This window comes from Chaetodon auriga, chromosome 21, assembly GCF_051107435.1.
Source record: "Chaetodon auriga isolate fChaAug3 chromosome 21, fChaAug3.hap1, whole genome shotgun sequence".
Taxonomy (NCBI): Eukaryota; Metazoa; Chordata; class Actinopteri; order Chaetodontiformes; family Chaetodontidae; genus Chaetodon; species Chaetodon auriga.
The window spans coordinates 1,688,978-1,707,500 of NC_135094.1; the positions used below are offsets into that span (position 1 = coordinate 1,688,978).

General features: G+C 46.2%; 2 protein-coding genes across 2 annotated transcripts in view; both read right to left on the reverse strand.

Moving 5' to 3' along the window:
- LOC143339742 (sodium channel protein type 5 subunit alpha-like) overlaps positions 1–10,693 on the reverse strand; it is a 105,114-nt gene extending 94,421 nt beyond the window's left edge. The window contains exons 1-3 of the mRNA XM_076761157.1: positions 10,617–10,693; positions 8,966–9,094; positions 984–1,075 (exon numbers count right to left, since the gene is read on the reverse strand). Coding sequence (XP_076617272.1) covers positions 984–1,075; positions 8,966–9,094; positions 10,617–10,687 — 292 coding nt within the window. The 5' untranslated portion in view covers positions 10,688–10,693. The remainder of the gene's footprint in view (positions 1–983; positions 1,076–8,965; positions 9,095–10,616) is intronic.
- A 40-nt stretch (positions 10,694–10,733) lies between these two features.
- The window catches only part of LOC143314511 (sodium channel protein type 2 subunit alpha-like), a 41,516-nt gene continuing 33,726 nt past the window's right edge, over positions 10,734–18,523 (reverse strand). Inside the window, exons 2-5 of the mRNA XM_076721574.1 lie at positions 17,251–17,415; positions 16,882–17,025; positions 15,922–16,066; positions 10,734–10,744 (exon numbers count right to left, since the gene is read on the reverse strand). Of these exons, the coding sequence (XP_076577689.1) occupies positions 10,734–10,744; positions 15,922–16,066; positions 16,882–17,025; positions 17,251–17,373 (423 nt within the window). The 5' untranslated portion in view covers positions 17,374–17,415. The remainder of the gene's footprint in view (positions 10,745–15,921; positions 16,067–16,881; positions 17,026–17,250; positions 17,416–18,523) is intronic.

The following is an 18,523-nucleotide window of genomic DNA, read 5'->3' on the forward strand; positions in this document are numbered from 1 at the left end:
GAATGACTGATGTGCTGACGTTTGGACGTGTGTGCAGTGACGACATGCTTTCAACATGTTGATAGTCCTGTGATACAGTTATAACATGTATGAGACGCTGTTATAACAGGCCACTAACACGGCATGGGTATGATTTAATCACCTTTCAAACATGTTAATAATGCTGTTAGCGCTGCATGCTAACATGCGCAGTGGAAACATACAGAGGCTAGCCAGCAACAGATTTAAAGGAACAGTTCCACATTTAGAGCTGGAGACTGGCTTCACTGTGGAACAGAAAGGGGCTTTGAGTCAGTTTAAGTTATAATCTAAGACAAACGGTCAACACCAAAACTTAAATCACAGGACTGAAGCCTCCAGCTCCTCTCACATTGATTAAGTCGTCTTTCAAAATGGGAGCCAACGCTAAACAAATAGATCCTCTGTTTGGCAAAGTCAAAATCTCCCACTTCAACTTTAATATTGTCATAATTAATTAACTGAATGGGACGCTATCAGGACATCCAGTATTTGAGTCACGCTGTGCTCAAAGTGAGCAGGCTGCATCAAAGCTAACTGGATTCAATAAGGGATCACGAAGGATCCTGATTCAACTGGGTTCAGATTTGATCAAATGCCATCGAGCCGTGAGAGTCTGACACTGATGAGTCGACAAACTTTTCAGGATCTCATGAATTCAAACTCAATTACATAAACGAAATTAGCATCAATAAGGTCAAACATTAAGAGTGACTTGTTGTGCGTAAAGTCGCTGTTTGCTCAGCCTCTGATGTCCACTCACAACCAATTACCAGGAAGACCTCAGTGCTTCTTTCTGCATACTACCTACGTGTACTTTATGTACGTGTGTGTCAAAAAGTGTAGTATTCAGTAGGTAGTATGCAGGATGAGACTTCAAACACAGCCACTGATTTAGTGCTTCCAGCAGGCTCCGGCCAGGAGGGGTGCGTTTGATATTCACTCCCCTGCGTTCGCTTCCTCACCTGGGATGACTGAGATGGTTTTGAGCGCTCGCAGCACCCTGAACGTCCTTAAGGCTGACACATTACCCAGGTCCACAAACTCAGTCACATATCTGCAACAAGCCGGGAGACAGAAGCACAAGAACAGACACACACAGAAGGGTTTGACCACACTGAGCAACAACGAGCCGACACAGCGGGAGAGAAAAATGGAGATACCGAGAGAGACGGAGAGAAACAGGCCGGGTGGGACAGTGGAGGTTCAGGGCGGAGACACCGAGTGTCAAGAAGGGGAAGTCAGCCGGTCGAAGCTGCTCGCACGGACATAAACTGGAGACAAAGTCAGTCTCACACCTTCAGAGTCTGAACTGACAGTCTCATCGATAACATCATTTCTTTGTTTTAGTAGCTAACGTCGTGGGTGTTCAGTGTCGACTCATATTTTTGGGTGTGAGCCAGGACGGCTAATACTAATTATTCTCACTGTCAAGTATCCAGCTGAATTATTTTCTCGAGTTCAAGTTCAAGTTCAACTGTAAATTAATTTGTCATTTCCACCATGAAAAATGCAGACAAATGAAATCTAGTTTCAGTCCCTGGACCAGGTTATAAATCCTGCTTAATCCAATAAACGTTTGTCACAAAATTGTGAAAAATCACAACTTCCTGGAGTTGACGTCCACAATTTGCTTATTTTGTCCCAAACCTGAAGACATTATGTGTACTCAGATCGAAATCTTCACGTTTGAGAGTCACAAACCAGTAAAACTTTCTCATTTTCACTTTAAAAAATTGTAAATAATTGCTGATTAATTTTCTGTCAATCGACTAATCAAGTCATCGGCTAACTGTTTTAGCTCGAGTGGGCGGACAGTAGACTGAGAAGTGTTAGCAGTAGTAGTGTTGCTGTGGGCTACCGTACCTAACATTAGCTATAGCCATCTTGTGAGCTAATCATTCACTTGGCCTATCTTTATTCATAAGGTATAGGATAAGTATTAAACACTATTCTTGTAATGTTAGCAAACAGCTGTTAGCCTTCTGTTTGGCTAGTTCTGTTAAAACAACAGCAGTGCTATCTTTTTGTAGCCAACGTTAGCTGTAGCTGATAACAAAATTTAGAAAATCTCTTCTTTTGAATGCTTTAACAAAGTAAGTTTAAAGGGATTTATTGCATTAGTAGCACTGTTAGCTTAGCTGTTACTGTCATTTTTTAATGGTTGACTGGTAAACTGGTAAAAAAAATTCTATACATATACCTGCAGGATGTGTGACGCTAACCACAGCACGTGTATCGTGGGACGACGTTAGTCAATCTCCAAAATAATCGGTAGGTAGCTAAAACCTGTAGCTAGCTGTCACCACATTGCTAACTGCAAGCTGTCGTCGTAGCAGCAGTAGCTCGGGGGAGGAGACCTCCAGATTATAACTAAACACCCGAAGCAAACATCTCCAGTTAAGGGTCATGCGTTCAGCTTTTACGTGTCTGACTTTTCCTTCTTTACTGTCTCTTCAGTTCAGATCAGGTGACTACACCTGTGACCCCTGATTGGGCAGAGAGTGGAAAGTGGGCGGGGCTGGTGCTGCAAGACATGGCACACATGGGACGAACAAGAGAGGACGTTCACGACGACTTCACGATGACGAGTGTTTGTTTCTGTCGCTTGTCGCCCCCTGGTGGTGGTGGTGAGGCCTTACCTGGGATGACCGAGATAGTTTTCAGGGCTCTCAGCACTCTAAAGGTTCTCAGCGCCTGCAGGTTCCCTACTTTGATAAACTCTGTTAACAGCCTGTAGGGGGCAGTGTGGTGGTTGTCAACATACAACAAAAGAAGAAAAACATGACAAAGTTTGAAAATACTGTGGTGAGTTCAAAGTACAACCCTGGTTTGTCAAATGAGTCAAAATGTCAAATGTAGGGCTGCAATAGGCTGCTGTCATCCAACCAGGAAGCTTGCTTTTAAAGAATAAAGTCAAAAAGAAGTTTTCAGCAGAAGGTCACGATATCTGTGATCCTGTTTCTCAGCTGTACAATGCTCCACTCAGCATGTAGTCTGGTTAATATTCTTTAATAAGGTCTGTTTATGAGGTAAAAAACAAACATCAACATGTTTATTGCTTTGTTTTTGCATTGTTTTGAGTCTTAATCGAGCGTTTGAGTCCAGACAAAGATTACAATCATCCAATATTTTACATAAATGCTAATCTGATGACAAGTAAATCATAAACTATTGCAGCTTAGATTTATTCATTTTATTTTGATTTCTTCCACCATAACAGCACATTTTTAGGAGAGATTTTCCCACAGAAGGCACAGAAATGCTTTAAAAAATCATTCTAATGATAATCATTACGTTATAATCAGTGTTTGAATGTGAAGGTGTTCACTCTGTTTTCAGCCCACGTGAGCGTCCATGTTTCTGTGTTTCGCTGTGGTTTGATTAACAGCTGAGCCGAGCGAGGTCATGTCAGGGACTGATGACTGAAAGGGATTCAGGAGAGCTCAAGATCAGCTGATCTTCATTAAACTGTTTCCTAGAAATTCAGTTTGTCTTCTCTTAATTCATTGTGTCCGTTGCAGCTTTGATGAAACGCAGCAGCTGGCTGGAAAACACTTGCTGGCAAAGGCTTCTCCAATCATGGAAGTGCTCTGATCTTCACACGACGCTTCACGATGACGTTCATTTACCGTCACTGCTGCAAACCAGTCCTGCACAAACATCACAGCCTCGTCGACGTTTCAGTCCAGATAACGAGCTGAGACGCCTTTAATGTCAGTCTGAGGAAGTCTCCGTTCAGACTGTGATCACTTTCATCAGAAACATCTGCATCATGAGCTAAATGCGCTAACGGGTTTGGATGCGGCCGGGCGTCGAAGGTCCCGCTGCTCTCCCCTTTAGATCAAATCAGATGAGGCCACGAGAGCCGGAAGGGCGCCAGGCGACGGCGGCCATTTTGGGCCCCCGGTTAGATGGAGTCATCTGATCTGGAGCGGCTAACGGCCCTCCATTATGGCTCATATTTCAGCGGCGTTGACTGGCAGGCTGATTGAATTACAGTGGAGGTGGGGGGCACGGCGGTCAGAGGAGGCCGTTTAGATGCAGGTAGAGATGACCGGCGGACAGACGCAGCGACAGAGAGGCCGAAGCATCAGCTCTGCTCTGACGGCGAGCACGACGAGCTTTCAGCGCGTTCATGCTGCAGGTTTCACACGTTTCAGTGAGTCAGAGGAAAACAAACTGCTCCGTCTTTCCAAGTTTAAAATTAAAGAAATTAAATGAATTTCATCCTCAGTGAAGTTTTCTCTCCAACCAACAGGTTTAATCTGTCTAATGTGGAATTTATCCCGTAGAAACCTGAACTTAAAGATGGTGAAATGAACTAAAACTCTAAATTTAAAGTGCCGTTAGCTCACTTTGATTCACTGCAGGACGTCACCTGGAGGCTGTGTGAGCACCATTTCTAACAGGAATGAATCTGTTTGCCACACGGTGAACAACATGAGAGCCAGACGTCATTTTTATTGTTTATGGATCCATTTCGACTCGTCCTCCCAAAGCTCAAACTCAGACCTTCGTCCCTTTGCTTTGCTGAGTGTTCAGACTGAGTTTCCTTCATTAACACGGACTGCACAGACGTTAGCTGCAGCTAGCTAGCAGTGTGTGCATGGACCAGGTGTGTGTTCACTTATTTTCCTTCGGTCTCTTTATTTTTGTCTTTTCTCTAAATGTTCATGAATTCAACACACACTTCTTCTTTTTTTTGTTAAAGCTGAAGTGTTTTCATCTTCTTCTGTGTGCAGAGAAACATCCGATGTTCTGCTGGTCTGCGGTCTCATTTCTTCATGAGGGTTAATTCAGGCGGTTTTTAATTAACGTGGAGGTGATTTACTGATGATTTTATTCTGCTAAGAAGATGGAAAATGTTGCACCTTTAACGCGGTGAAAATGGCTGACGAGTCTGCTGCTGCTGGTCTGTGATGGCAGCCATTAACATGTCATTACACCAGCAGTATCAGTAACACAGGGGCGGGCCGAGTGTGTGTGTGTGTGTGTGTGTGTGTGTGTATGTGTGTGTGTGTGTGTTGGGGAGGGGAGGGGAGGGCGATAGACTCTGTTACCATGGGAATCCTGACTTGGTGGGAGGGGAGGAGAGCATCAATCAGACATTTAGTGTGTGTGTGTGTGTGTGTGTGTGTGTGTGTGTGTGTGTGTTTACAGACCATCACTCTGGTTTTAATAAAGCCCGGGCACAGAGGGTGATGTGTCAGGGGCAGTGTGTGTGTGTGTGTGTGTTTTCAGATATAAAAGATGTGTGTGCGTGTCCACACATGCACTATCATGATATTTTTTTGTGTGTACGACCACACATACACTTAACATGTTCTCCATCCTTGGTGTGTGCGTGTGTGTGTGTGTGTGTGTGTGTGTGTGTAAAGAGGTGACTTATGTGTCCCTGTCCTGCTAAAGATCCATCTGACCGCAGGACGGCCCTCGGTTCAAGGACGCGCACCTACTGACATTGTGTGTGTGTGTGTGTGTGTGTGTGTGTGTGTGTGTGTGTGTGTCACTTAACAATAGACAAACAGAAATGAAGGAAGGAGCAGCTGAAATACTTCAAATATTTCAAAGAAAACTGTGTTGTCATTAAATTTTTTAGTGTGTCCATGTCCTGACTTAATTACCCAGAATGCCTTTCTCTCATCAGTGACGAGAAGAGGGTTGTGAGTTTGCCTTTAAGTTGAGTTGTGATATTTTAGGAGGTTAGTTTTGAGCTGTAACTTTTTAAAATAGATTTACTGAAAATGTTGGAATTCTTCAGAGATTTAGAAAAACTTTTAGCATTTTTTGTGCAAAATATATTTATTTCCTTCTCAGTTTAGTGCTGAATGCTCCCAAATGTCTCACTGCCCCACTTAAACTCACCTAATCACCTCATCACACGTGTTCTGTGGACGTTAAGTTATTAACTTCAGGAAATCTGAGCATCGTCTCAGTTTTATGGCATAAAATCACAGATGAGGTTCACAATAAGTTGGAAATAACGTGAGGCCAAATCTTAAGTGTGTGTGTGTGTGTGTGTGTGTGTGTGTGTGTGTGTGTGTGTGTGTGTGTGTGTGTGTTTTCATGGCCGAGATCAGCACAAAGCAGAGAGGAGTGTGTTCAGCCGTTACTGTGGTTGTTTTAGAGGAAGCTCTCTGATTTCATTTCTGTTCTTTCACATCTGTTTCCTTTTCCTGTGCGGAGCCCAGTGCAACACGATCAGGTAAAGGTGTGTTCAGGTAAAGGTGTGTTCAGGTAAAGGTGTGTTCAGGTAAAGGTGGGAGCTCTAATGCTCAGACTGAGAGAAACAGGAGGCCTCTGCTGTAGAAGGACTTTAACCAGGTAACAGAACGCACCTGAAAACACGTCTGAGGGATCTTTCATGTTAGAGGAATGGCGGCGGTATCAGTCGTTACACTGACTCAAAACACGGATCAGTACTTGTTGACTCTTTCGGTATTTAACCAAATCCACCATCTGCGCCTCTTAAGGTGTTTTTCCTGCTTTAATCGAAGCGCATGCAGGACGTAGACTGTGAACCTCGTGCCAGCCATCCACCCGACTACCTCCCCCTGACTTCCAGGACTGGAGAAACCACCGCCAGTGAACATAATCCAGATATTTATGTTCCCTCCAAGCACATTTGGCAAAGCAGATGAGTGATATATAAATGTATTATGCAGCGCAGGGTTGCCCGTGACGCTGCTAAAAATACTTGGACGAGACTCACAGAGTCGTCTTCGGCCAGTTATGCTCATAAAGGAGAAACAGACCTGCTGAATGCAGACAGAATATAAAGTGGAGCAGATGTACGTTCGAACAGCTCCGTGCTTTAATGGTGAATTTGTCCTTTAGGTGAAGACATTTGTCCCTCTCAGGGTCCTGTTATGTAACGCCGCAGACACGCCGTCCCACCATCCGAGGACACCTTCATCAAGACGCTTCAATTTAGCAGGCGGCCGCCGTGGAGGTGACACCGCTTCATTACACTTCAGGCTAACCCCGGAGCCGAGCCTCGGGGTCAACTATTGATCCGATCGGTTCATTCTGATCGTTTGTCTTCCCGGCGGCGTCCCTCCCTGCACGCCTCCCGCTCCTCAGCTCTCTGATTGATCGCCGCCTGATTGCTAACCAAACCAAACCCGCTGCGATTTTCCATCAGCCAGTCAATTACTGAAGTGGACAGGTCACGCTCTCTTTCTTTCTGAAACAAACGACAGGCCGCCGCCATCATTGACGGCGAGCCTCGGAGCTGCGCTTCCTGTCGTGAACTGACGGTTTGACAGCCATTTCTGTGCCGAGCGAGTTTAAGGAGCTTTGGGCTTCTCGGACCTGTGATCTGGAAAATGTTTTCTCCTTTTTCCTCAGACACACTGAGTAAAGTCAGGCTCACCTGAGCAGGTGTGTGGTCATTAAAGAAGGTCAACTCATTCTCAAGTCAAATCCCAAAATTGTTTTAAAAAAGAAACAGAACTTTTCTCGACCAGCTGACAAGGAGCAGTGTTTCTAACGGAGGGTCGAACCCCCCCCCATCCCTCCGACCACACGGGACAGACGGCAGCGTGATGGGATTTCATTCAAGGACAGCAGAGGTCAGCGGGAAGAGCGAGGCGCTAACGCAGGAAGGTTCAAATCCCCCCGAGGTCACCGTCACTCGAATCGTTCACAGACCAGCTTTATTTAATTTGAATATGAAACAGATGCTTTGGACCAACATGGGAGTTACAGTGAATGTCCAAAATAATAGAAACGCCTGGTGCTGAGGTGAGAAGCCTTTAAACCGTACTGACCCCCCCTCATTGAACAACACATGAGATATTCTGGACAACTTTGTCAAAATGTCCCCTGACAGCTCAAATCAAAGCCGTAAAAGTCGATCATCCTCTGACGCCGTCGGTTATTTTAGTGGAATTATTAATCTGATAACTAACCAATCAGTGGAGGCGTCAGATGGAAGCGGTGCAGTGAAAAGTTTGCTTTTCTTCTGACATATAGAGGAAGTTAAAAAATACCATAAGTTGGAAGCTAAGTACAAAGAGCTCCTCGCTGAACGCAGTACAGAGGAAATGTGCTGAGCGGCGTTCAGCAGCGCAGACAGAAACATGGATCCTCATCAGAGCGCAGGCTTATTTTTAACCGTCCTCACTTACAGACTGATGAAGGCTCTTAATGAAACAGGACGCTGCAGCCTGAAGTTTGTTTCTTCCTCTTTGTGCGCTCGCAGCGTTTGATCGACGGCACAATGAGACCAGCTCTGTGGTTACAGAGCACACTTTCTCCTTACTGTGCAGATGTGTCCGACTTCAACAAACACGCTTCTGCTTAGCGGCGCAAACTGACGGAGGAGCAGAACTTTCCGGGTTTATGAGCCTGGACTGCAGAGACGGGCTGCTTTATTTCTAATTCCACAGCTCTAATCCCATCAGCACAGCGCGGCAGCTCCGGCTCTCTCTGCAACTTATTAAATCCTCTTGGCTCCACTTTGCACTTCTTTTCCTGCACAGATGTTTCACATTAAAAGCCCACTGAGGCTTTTAATGTGAAACACCTACAGGAAGTGGTGATCGTGCTGTTAGATCACCAAATGAAGCAGGTAAGTCTTGATGGAAACCTGAACAAAATATCATCATTTTCTCCTCACAGCACATCACTTATTTATATCATATTCTGTATTTTGCTCTTATTTATACTAAATAAATTTGAATTAGTGAGTGAGAAATAAGATTTAGGGCCTTTATTTGAGACCCAGCCATTATTCAAATATTGACTTTTTTCAGCACCACTCTCAAATCGTTTGGATTCAGTGATTATTGTCTGTTAATTGATCGTTGCAGGCTGCAGTGTGGACGCTGTTCGTTTATTGAGCTCATCGCAGACATTTGAGCTGTGTCTCAGTCAGAAACCTGCAGAGGAAACCGTGTGTGTGTGTGTGTGTGTGTGTGTGTGTGTGTGTTTGACTCACGCCATGACGATGACGCTGAAGTCCAGCCAGTTCCAGGGGTCCCTCAGGAAGGTGAAGGGCCCCAGACAGAAACCCCTCGCCAAGATCTTTATGAGAGACTCGAACGTATAGATACCTGTGAAGGTATACCTGAGAGAGGGAGGAGGAAGGAGAGGAGGATGATATCAAGAGGAAGAGGAGTAACAAGACGTTTTGGGTGAAGAGGACAGAGAGAGGAAGGGAGGTGGGAAGGAAGGAAGGTGGGAAGGAAGGAAGAGGACGGACGAGTAAGGAGAGAAAAGGAAATATGAAGGAGAAAGGAGGAAGGAAGGAAAACAGAGAGCAAGATGAGAGGAAGGGAAAGAGGAGAAGGAAAGAAAGGAGGGTAAAGGTGAGATGGAGGAAAGTGGAGGAAGAAGGAGACAGAAACAAAGAGGAGATCGTGAATGAGAAGGAGAAAAGATCGAGGACGAGAAGGAAAAGAGGAGAAGATGTGAGAGTGAGGAAGGGTGAAAAGAGGAGTTTAACCGAGCAGACAGAGGAGGAAGAAGGAGACGAAGGATAAATATTCATAAAACCAGCCGAACACCCTTCACTTATTTATTTTGTCCCCAGAAACAAGTTTGACCCGACGGGGCGTCAACTGAAGCGTACGGAGACGGACGGACAGCCGGGAGTCAGTCACGTCAGCGCTGAGCGAGCAGCGGGACGCCGGCGGTCGGACACGTTAAAGGGTCACTTCATCCAAAACGCACGTGTCCACCGCCACCCTGCGGGCGTCCAGGTAGGCCCACGTTTTTAGACGTTTGAAAGATTCAGCAGAGAAATCTCCAAAGATGAACGAAGTTTCACCTGGAAGTGTTGAACTAACGTCTGAACGCAGTGAGAAAGTGAGCAAAGATCCCAGAAAGAAAAGAAAGGAAGCCACAACAAAAACTGGTGAGTCTGGAGGTTTGATTATTGATTAGGTTTGGAGGTTTGATTATTGATTAGGTTTGGAGGTTTGATTATTGATTAGGTTTGGAGGTCAACGCGCCCGCCGTCTGGGAGCTCAGTCCCCAGAATGAAACGTTAGCATCGCACGTTTCTGCAAACCGAAGATCTGTTGAACTCGTAGGTTTCGAATCAGTGTATGAAGGTGATGAAGCTCAGTTTACAGGTGCGTGAGGAAGAGGAGGAGGAGGAGGAGGAGGAGGAGGAGGAGGAGGATGGTGAGACAGCTTGGCAGGCAGCAGACGACTGTTCAAGCTGTGTTTGTGGAGACAAAACCAGGTATTTTAAACCAGAATGTGGTGTTTTTTTTAGCTCTAAGCAGGTGGTTTTAGTCTATAAATACATATAATAATAAAGTCTAATCTTATCTTAACTTAACGTGTGACCTGTGACGAGGGGAAGCAATAAGACAGTGCTTCACTATTCAGGTTCACAAGTCCAATCAGGTGCAGTCAGGACACAGCGTGACGTCCGTGACGTCAGTCTGAGCTTTAACGTTCAGGCTGACATGAAGCTGTTTGCTCTGACTTTGATTACAGTTTGTCTCCTCCAAGCTGCCTCATCAGCTCCTTCCTCTGGATCATTACGCCACCATTACACCCCCCAAAAGGTGAATGGATAGAGGGGTACAACCAAAGACAGACAGACAGACAGACAGACAGCATCCAGGTGTACTTACTCCAGGTACTTGGCCCAGTACGCCGGCTCGGACATGGCCATGAAGCAACAGTTGGTCAGGATGGTGCACATGATGAACAAGCTGAATAACGTGAGCAGGTTAAGGAAAAAGGCGGTTTCACGTCTCACCTGCAGAGTCACACAGGTGTGAATGCCAGTCACACTGTACCAAGATCACACGGAACAACATTTTAATCAACTTCAGTCTGAATATAAGAATAAACGCCCTGAACCTGTCCAACAGTATCACTGAAATGAAGAAGAAGCTTCGTCATCATCTCCTCTGCTGACGGGGCTGAGACGCTTACCTGAGAAGAACACCTGTTAGAAAAGCTTCACGTGACAGAAGTTTGCCCTGAACCAGCCTGAACTGTGTGACACAGCTGCTGTTTGTTGGACAGAAACCGTGAACGGCACAAAGAGGTTTCTCTGTGACTTCGAGCTAAATGGAAATGTGTTCAGTGTAACGTTGGCGGTGGAGGAGGTGAAGCTTTCATGAGCGCCATATGTAAATGTAAAAACATCTCTCTGCCACCGCGTGTGCGTCCAATACATGCCCAAGTCATTTTACATGTGGCTTTTTTTTAAATACCTTTCACTGATTTCCCATTAGGGCTAAATAAAGACGAAGTGAACTGAAAGGCTGTGCCGCGTTAGCGCGTGTTCGCCGCTCCCCTCTGACGCCTGCCACATTCAATCCAGCAAATTAATATGCCATTAACAGCAGCGATGGGAGAAAGGGCCCACTCCTGTCTAATCATCATATAATGGGGAGCAGTAACTTTCCAAACTGTCAGAAGGCAGAAATACACGTTAAATATCACCTTCACCTGCCATGTTCAGCACGCCGGGCGCGATGAGGTGGGAGAGACTTAGCGAGACCTCGCTCAGCTGTCAATCACAGCTATAAATGAATCTTAATTATTGTAATTTGGCGGAGGGAACATACTCCCCGTGTGAACGCGGCCCAAACTCCAGCTGAAAGTCGCTGGAGCTGCAGGGTAATTGTTGATTGAGTGCCGGCTGTAATGATGCTGCTGGAGAGCGGTGGCAGGCGGCGACATAATACGGTTACCGATTGACAAACAACGCAAATGTCCCCCCGCCGCCGCCGCCGCAGAGCCAGGAGCTAATTACGCCGTAATGATAGCCCTGCTGTTATGGACCTCCCAGGCCACCGTACCGGTAATGTCATTATACCTCCCACATCCACCACGGCAAGCTTTATTTCCTCCTCTCTTTCCTTTTCGCTCCCTGAGTCTTTCCACATCTGTGGGCCTCCGTCGTTCTTCATCCCTCTTCTTCCTCCTCTTCCTCTCCTTCACTCAGTCTTTCTTCCTGAGGAGCTCAAGACTGGAACAGAATAATATTTTCACTTTTTCCTCTCATTTCTCTCACTGCGCCACAGACTGCTTTTATTTTGAAAGAACTGGAGGGAGGAAACGCTTTGTGGATCTGTTTTTGTCTCCTAAAGTCAAATGTGACGTTTCTAAAACCCCAAACATCAAATGTTCTATCAGATCGAGCTCTGGTGATCTGCTCATTGATCACGACTCCTTACTGATTGGTCTTCTTTATTGGTTAAATATTTCCTGTATTAACAAGGACTGGCCAATCACCTGCTCTCATATTCCTCTGATGAGGGTGCAGTCATGTGAGACCTCTGGCCCCGCCCACATCCACTCCACATAAACAGCACCATCATTAGCATAATGCTGATTCAGCGCTGACAGCGATGACCAGAAACGATAACACAATATCTGAAACTTCATTAACGTGAGTCTCCAGGACGCTGGTTTGACTCTTCGGCCTCGTCATCATATTTGTACACGCTTCTTCTTCTTCTTCTTCTTCTTCTTCTTCTTCTTCTTCTTCTTCTTCTTCTTCTTCCATGTTCTGCTGCACAGTTTCTCCAGTTCACATACTTCTTGTCTGAGTTATTTCAGGAGCTTTTCTTGTTTCTGCTTCTGTGAAATCAATATAAAGATGCTAACACAGCGCTAACACGATTCCACAGGAACATGCTGTGATGGCGGTTTGTCGCCATCACAGCACCGACGCCACGTTAGCACAATGCCGACAAAGAGCTCAGGACGTCTCCTGCTGGACTCCTGGACGCTTTCATCTCAAATGTTCTGCTTGTGCGACGCCTCCTGAGGTGCAGCGTCTTGTTTTCCAGAGAGCCACTCGGACTTCTCTCGGCAAACAGCTCCGGCTGAAACCAACACGTCGCTCAAACCGTGGTCGCCCGCCGCTGACACAGTTTGACTCGATGCTTTTAAAAGCCACCAGACTGGACCTCAAACGTCAGACCAGCACAGCAGCTCGGCTCAGCAGCAAGACGGAGCTGCATCGAACGCGAGACGAACGTGGGCCCTGTGCAAAGCCTCATGGGACGAGAGGCCCCGTGGGAAACGTAGTCAAACATTGTTTCCTGTCAGAAACAGGAAGTGTGGACACCTGAGAGAGAAAATACACACAAACACACAATCGCTGCTTTCTAACAACACAACTGTCTGACTCCATCAGTGTGTGTGTTTGTGTTTGTGTGTGTGTGTGTGTGTGTGTATGTGTGTGTGTGTGTCCACCTCACACCACAGCTTGTCACTGTGGCGCCAGTGTGGTTGGGCATAAATCCAGAACACACTTGATCACACATACACACACTTATAAAAGCACTCTCACACACACACACACACACACACACACACACACACACACACACACACACTAAAACTCCACCAACACAACTCGTCCTCGTATGGTGACCCCTCCCCTCAAACACACACTCGTTCTGGCCTCCGTTGTAACAAACACACACGGAGCACCTCGGCAGCACCACACCTCTGCCGCCGACCTCTCCCCCCTCTTATCGTCCTGACAACAGCGGCGTGTCCGCCGGCCCGACGTCTCTCAACACCAGCAGCCGCTACCACAAGTAAAAATAGACGAGTGCGCGGGGAGGGAGGGGTGTCGAGGGGCCGGCTGTTGAGTTTTGGGTGTGAAATAATATCTGTCATGTTGGGTTGGCGTCTGGAGCCCGAGGCGGACGCCGGCGTGGAGCTGGAGTGGGACATGGGACGGGCGCCCGGCCAACTCCCGCAGCTGGAGCCTTGAGATTCAAGATGGAGGCCTTTTCCACAACATCTGGAATTTAATTTAATGTCACTGTCAGAAACACGAGCAGCAGAAATAAGACGCCGTCTTCAGGGCGAGGACGCAATTAGGAAACAGTTCAGAGTGTAAAAGACCAGCGTGAAGACGAGTCGGACCATCCAAAGAGCCCTCCATCAGGAGCATGCTGAGGTCTGCACAGTGTGTACATTCACCTGTGTGTGTGTGTGTGTGTGTGTGTGTGTGTGTGTGTGTGTGTGTGTGTGTGTGTGTGTGAGAGAGACTCCACCTGGATGGGAAATATTTACTGGTCATGTTTATAGCTCAGCAGACAGCTCAAGATGATATCTGGCTTAGAGATACGACCCTCTGATTCACACACACACACACACACACACACACACATACACACACACACACAGTCAACTGGTAAACACACTCGTTTCTTTCCTCGTGTCTGGAAACATCAGCTGAACACGTCTCAGAGAGGATTCAGGACGATATGTGACTTTAAAGCAGCCACACAGTGACGATACAGACGTGTTGTTAACATGAGGGATGAACACTATGTGTGAGTACTCGCTGTATTCAGTGTATTTTAATTTAGATTTATCTCCCTTTAATCAATGTCGACCGCACAGGGCTTATTAATGGAGGGAAAGACATTCATTTTCCATTTATAACTTTAAACAAACCTTCTTCTTTGGCTGTGACATTCAGTTACGTCCGTGTTTGTTCAAATCAAAATTCAATCAATGCCATTAACTGTCATGTCGAGTGCAGCTGAATGTAATCAGGGTTCATTTAAAGGACTTATAAAAAAATATAAATTCAGAGGGTCGTTTCACATTATTTGAGCATTAATAACTCACATAAAAAAGCTCTAATTACTAGAGCCTGTATGAGTCAAACTGTGAGTGAATGTCGTTCTTTAAAATCAGCATTTTAGTGAAAAATGAATCAGGGTAGAATCAGAAGGTTTGGTTTGCAGGAGGAGCGCATTAGCATGAGGTTTAGTGTCACTAAACATTGTATATGATAAACAGTTAGCATAAATGCTATAACTCAACATTGTATATGCTAAAGAGTTAGCATAAATGCTATAACTCAACATAGTATAAGCTAAACAGTTAGCATAAACCCTATCACTCAACATTGTATATGCTAAAGAGTTACCATAAATGCTATAACTCAACATAGTATAAGCTAAACAGTTAGCATAAACGCTATCACTCAATATTGCATAAGCTAAACAGTTACCATAAAGGCTGTCGCTCGACATTGTATATGCTAAAGAGTTAGCATAAATGCTATCACCCCCCACAGCGTATACGCTAAACAGTTAGCATACAGGCTATCACTCAGCATTGTGTATGCTAACCTGTCAGCAGAGAGCCCCCGGACCTTTAAACTGTTAGCATAGACCCCTCAGCGTAGTCACATCCAGCGTTCACAAACCTTCAGTCTGTCTCTTACACACTGACACACGCATGTACACACACACACACACACACACACACACACAGAGAGAAACACAGGATATCTAACACTACTGTACAGTTACTTTGAATTAATTACTAACTTGTAAAATTGAGAAATAGTGTTTCCTGGATGCTTCTGTGATGTTGGGCACTCATCACTCATTAATATATCAATTATTTTCTCCATAAATTATTTATCGTTTTCAAAGGAAATAGAGAAAAATGTCTGCAGTAACTTAGTGAGAAGATCCAGAGATCAACAGTCCAAAACCCAAAGCGTTCACTTTCATACATGATGAGCAAAAGCATCAAATTCTCCCACTTGAGACGCTGAATCCAACCGAAACGATTCATTGATTACCGGGAGAGTTCCCGTTAATTTTTGGCTGATGCAGCAGCTCTAAAAAGAAATCTCTCTGTGACACAGTGCGAAACAACATGAAGCCTCGACACGTTTCTCTGCTTCAGTCTCTGCAGACGCCCGCGGTGACCAAGCACCCGGCCTGCATCTGTTTGTTTACATTATCACCCAAACTGCCGTCAGGGTGGTCCGGCGGCTCAGGCGCAGCACCCTTCAACACACGCTGACCCCCTCCAGGCTGCAGGGACGCTGCTCTGGATCTGACCTCTGACCCCTGACCCCCCTGCGGCCATGGTCCCGCAGTCAGCAGCAGATCACAGCACTGCTAAGACATCGTGCGTCATACATACAGTCGCTGCGGTGAGCGTAAGGATATGAGTGGACCAGGATCTTGATGGCGATTCTTCGGATGGGGTGGAAGGGGCTGAAGATGTAGAGAGCTGATGTGGCGCTGAAACGGAAGATGGCCTTCCCTTTGTTCAGGACTATGAAGGTCTGCAGGGACACAGAGAGAAGAACACATTTATTATGGAGTCGAATCAAACGGCTGACGTTTGCCTTCAGCTCCCGAGCGTCGCCGCCATTTTCTACAGCCATAGTGGACCACAGTGGAAGGATAACGAGTGTTCTCTGGCTGAGCTGGAGGCGTCGCTGTGGGCAAAGTCTTGCAGACTGACATTTGAAGACCAGACGAGCGTCACCGCAGGAAAAGCACCTGGTCCGCCTCTGTCTTGGATTCATTGAAGTGATATTAAGTCATTTGCGCATCACTTCCTCCTTCACTGCCTGACAGGCACCTTTACAAAACATTTGTAAATGCTAACTAATGGCTACTTTTTTTATTGAATAATTCATTAATGCTTTTTAGTTAGAGGCCGTTGGTGAGAACACATCTGGGTTTCCAGGAAGTAAAAGTTGTCATCTGTAAAGTAGTTAATGGACACACAGAGTTGTTCTATAAAGTCTTTAGTCTGTTGGTTTGACAACAGCCTGAAACAGGAGACAAAAAGAGACAAAAAAGACAATAAAAAAGACTAAAAGAGAGAGAGACACACCCATGACCACATATATCAGGTGGAGAGGAAGTGGAAGACAAACACACACACACACACACACACACACACACACACACACACACACACTCGTTCACCTCCCCTCTGGTCTGCAGTGAAGTAGGCTAACAAAGAGTCAATTTATCTTCCAGGGACTCTCCAACAGGAGAGACGGGGTGTTTCCAACAACCTTCACCCATAAACACACACACACACTCACACACACACACACACACACACACTCTCTGGGTCACCTACCCTCTGGTCTTTGAAGTAGTACGGGTCGATGTCTTCCAGGGGAACGCCCACCAGATGAGACGGGATGTCGGCGAAGATGCGTGGCAGCTGTTTTCCTGCCTCCAGGTCGGGCCGGGGCCGGGGGACCACCACGTCGCCCAGGTCCTGACACACACACACACACACACACACACACACGCACACACACACACACATCATCAACACCTCCAAACTGCTTCTCACATCCGCCCGCTGAAGCTGCCTCGCTGCACTTCCTCCTGCTTTTAACCTCTAATATCTCCTCTTCTGGTTCCTGTTTCATCCTCTTATTATTTTTAATGCTTCCCAGTTGTGTTTGTCAGGTGTGTGTGTGTGTGAGAGTGTGTGTACCTCCTGGTATTGTTTCTTGAGTCGGGCCTGCTCCTGGGCGATGCGCTGCTCGATGGCCGCCAGGGAGTCCGGCGTGAAGCGCTGAAAGCTCTCTGGTCCCATTGGAAACACACAGCCAGCCATCTTCTCATCCTGATCCTGCTGCTGACTGGCCCAGTATACCAGCTGCAGACACAGAGGAAGACCGATCAATAACTAATAATCCACTAACAGGCAGCCTGGGGTTCGCTCTGGATCTGTTTTTGCTGGTTATTTGCACTGCAGGAAAGTTTTTAGGCTCCCGCATTGATTTATTTTAGACAAAATATACTTCTTCTCTTGCAACATAACAATGTGCACGCACACACACACACACACACGCACACACACACACACACAGGAAGCTGTTCACTGAGATTATGTTGCTATATCCTTGTATATAGTCAGATAATTATGGGATGTCCAGTTAATGAAGTGCAGGCTGACAATAGCGTCTCTTTAACACTTGGAAACATCGAGTATAGAGTTACACTGAGAGAGATGATAAGATTACACAAGGAGGGACGAGAGTTCGACGAGAGCGAGACTGACGACGTGTAACAGGTCTGTGTGTGTGTGTGTGTGTGTGTGTGTGTGTGTCCAGACCATCTGCCTTGGATCCTAATTGAATGATTAGACAGGCCTCATTTTTCAACCCTTCATGCATTTATTCTTCACAGCTCCCAAATCTGATTTCTGAAGAGTGTGTGTGTGTGTGTGTGTGTGTGTGTGTGTGCGCGCGTGTGTGTATGTGTCCACATCAAAGGAACCTCTAGCTCTGTTTTCCGTTCTTATCAAAGCTGTCATCCACTCAGTCTTCTCTCAGTACAGTAGCTGCTGATGAGCTGCTCCGTCCTGGTCTCCATGCGGCTCCGTCACTTGGTCACGTACACACCTGGTCGTACCTGTGTACCTGTCAGGACCTCCACTGACATAACGCATTCCCAGAGAGGTGCAATAGATCTGCAAGTCACGTTATGATCAACAGCATACATGAGAAATGGTTTTCTGAAACTCCTGTCAGATCAGGTGAGGTGACAGCAGCAGGAGGGACCAGAGGGACGTCTTTAAGCCTCTAACACCAAAGATCACGAGGAAAAATAAAAAGCTCACACCCTTTTTCTACTTTAATAACTCATTTCTTTCATACAGTTCGCCGGGCTGAACGTCTCTGATTGGTCAAACAGAAGCTGGACAGAAAGAAGCAGCAGGGAGGAAACACTGTCTCCGTCCTTCCTGTCTTCATTTCACTGGC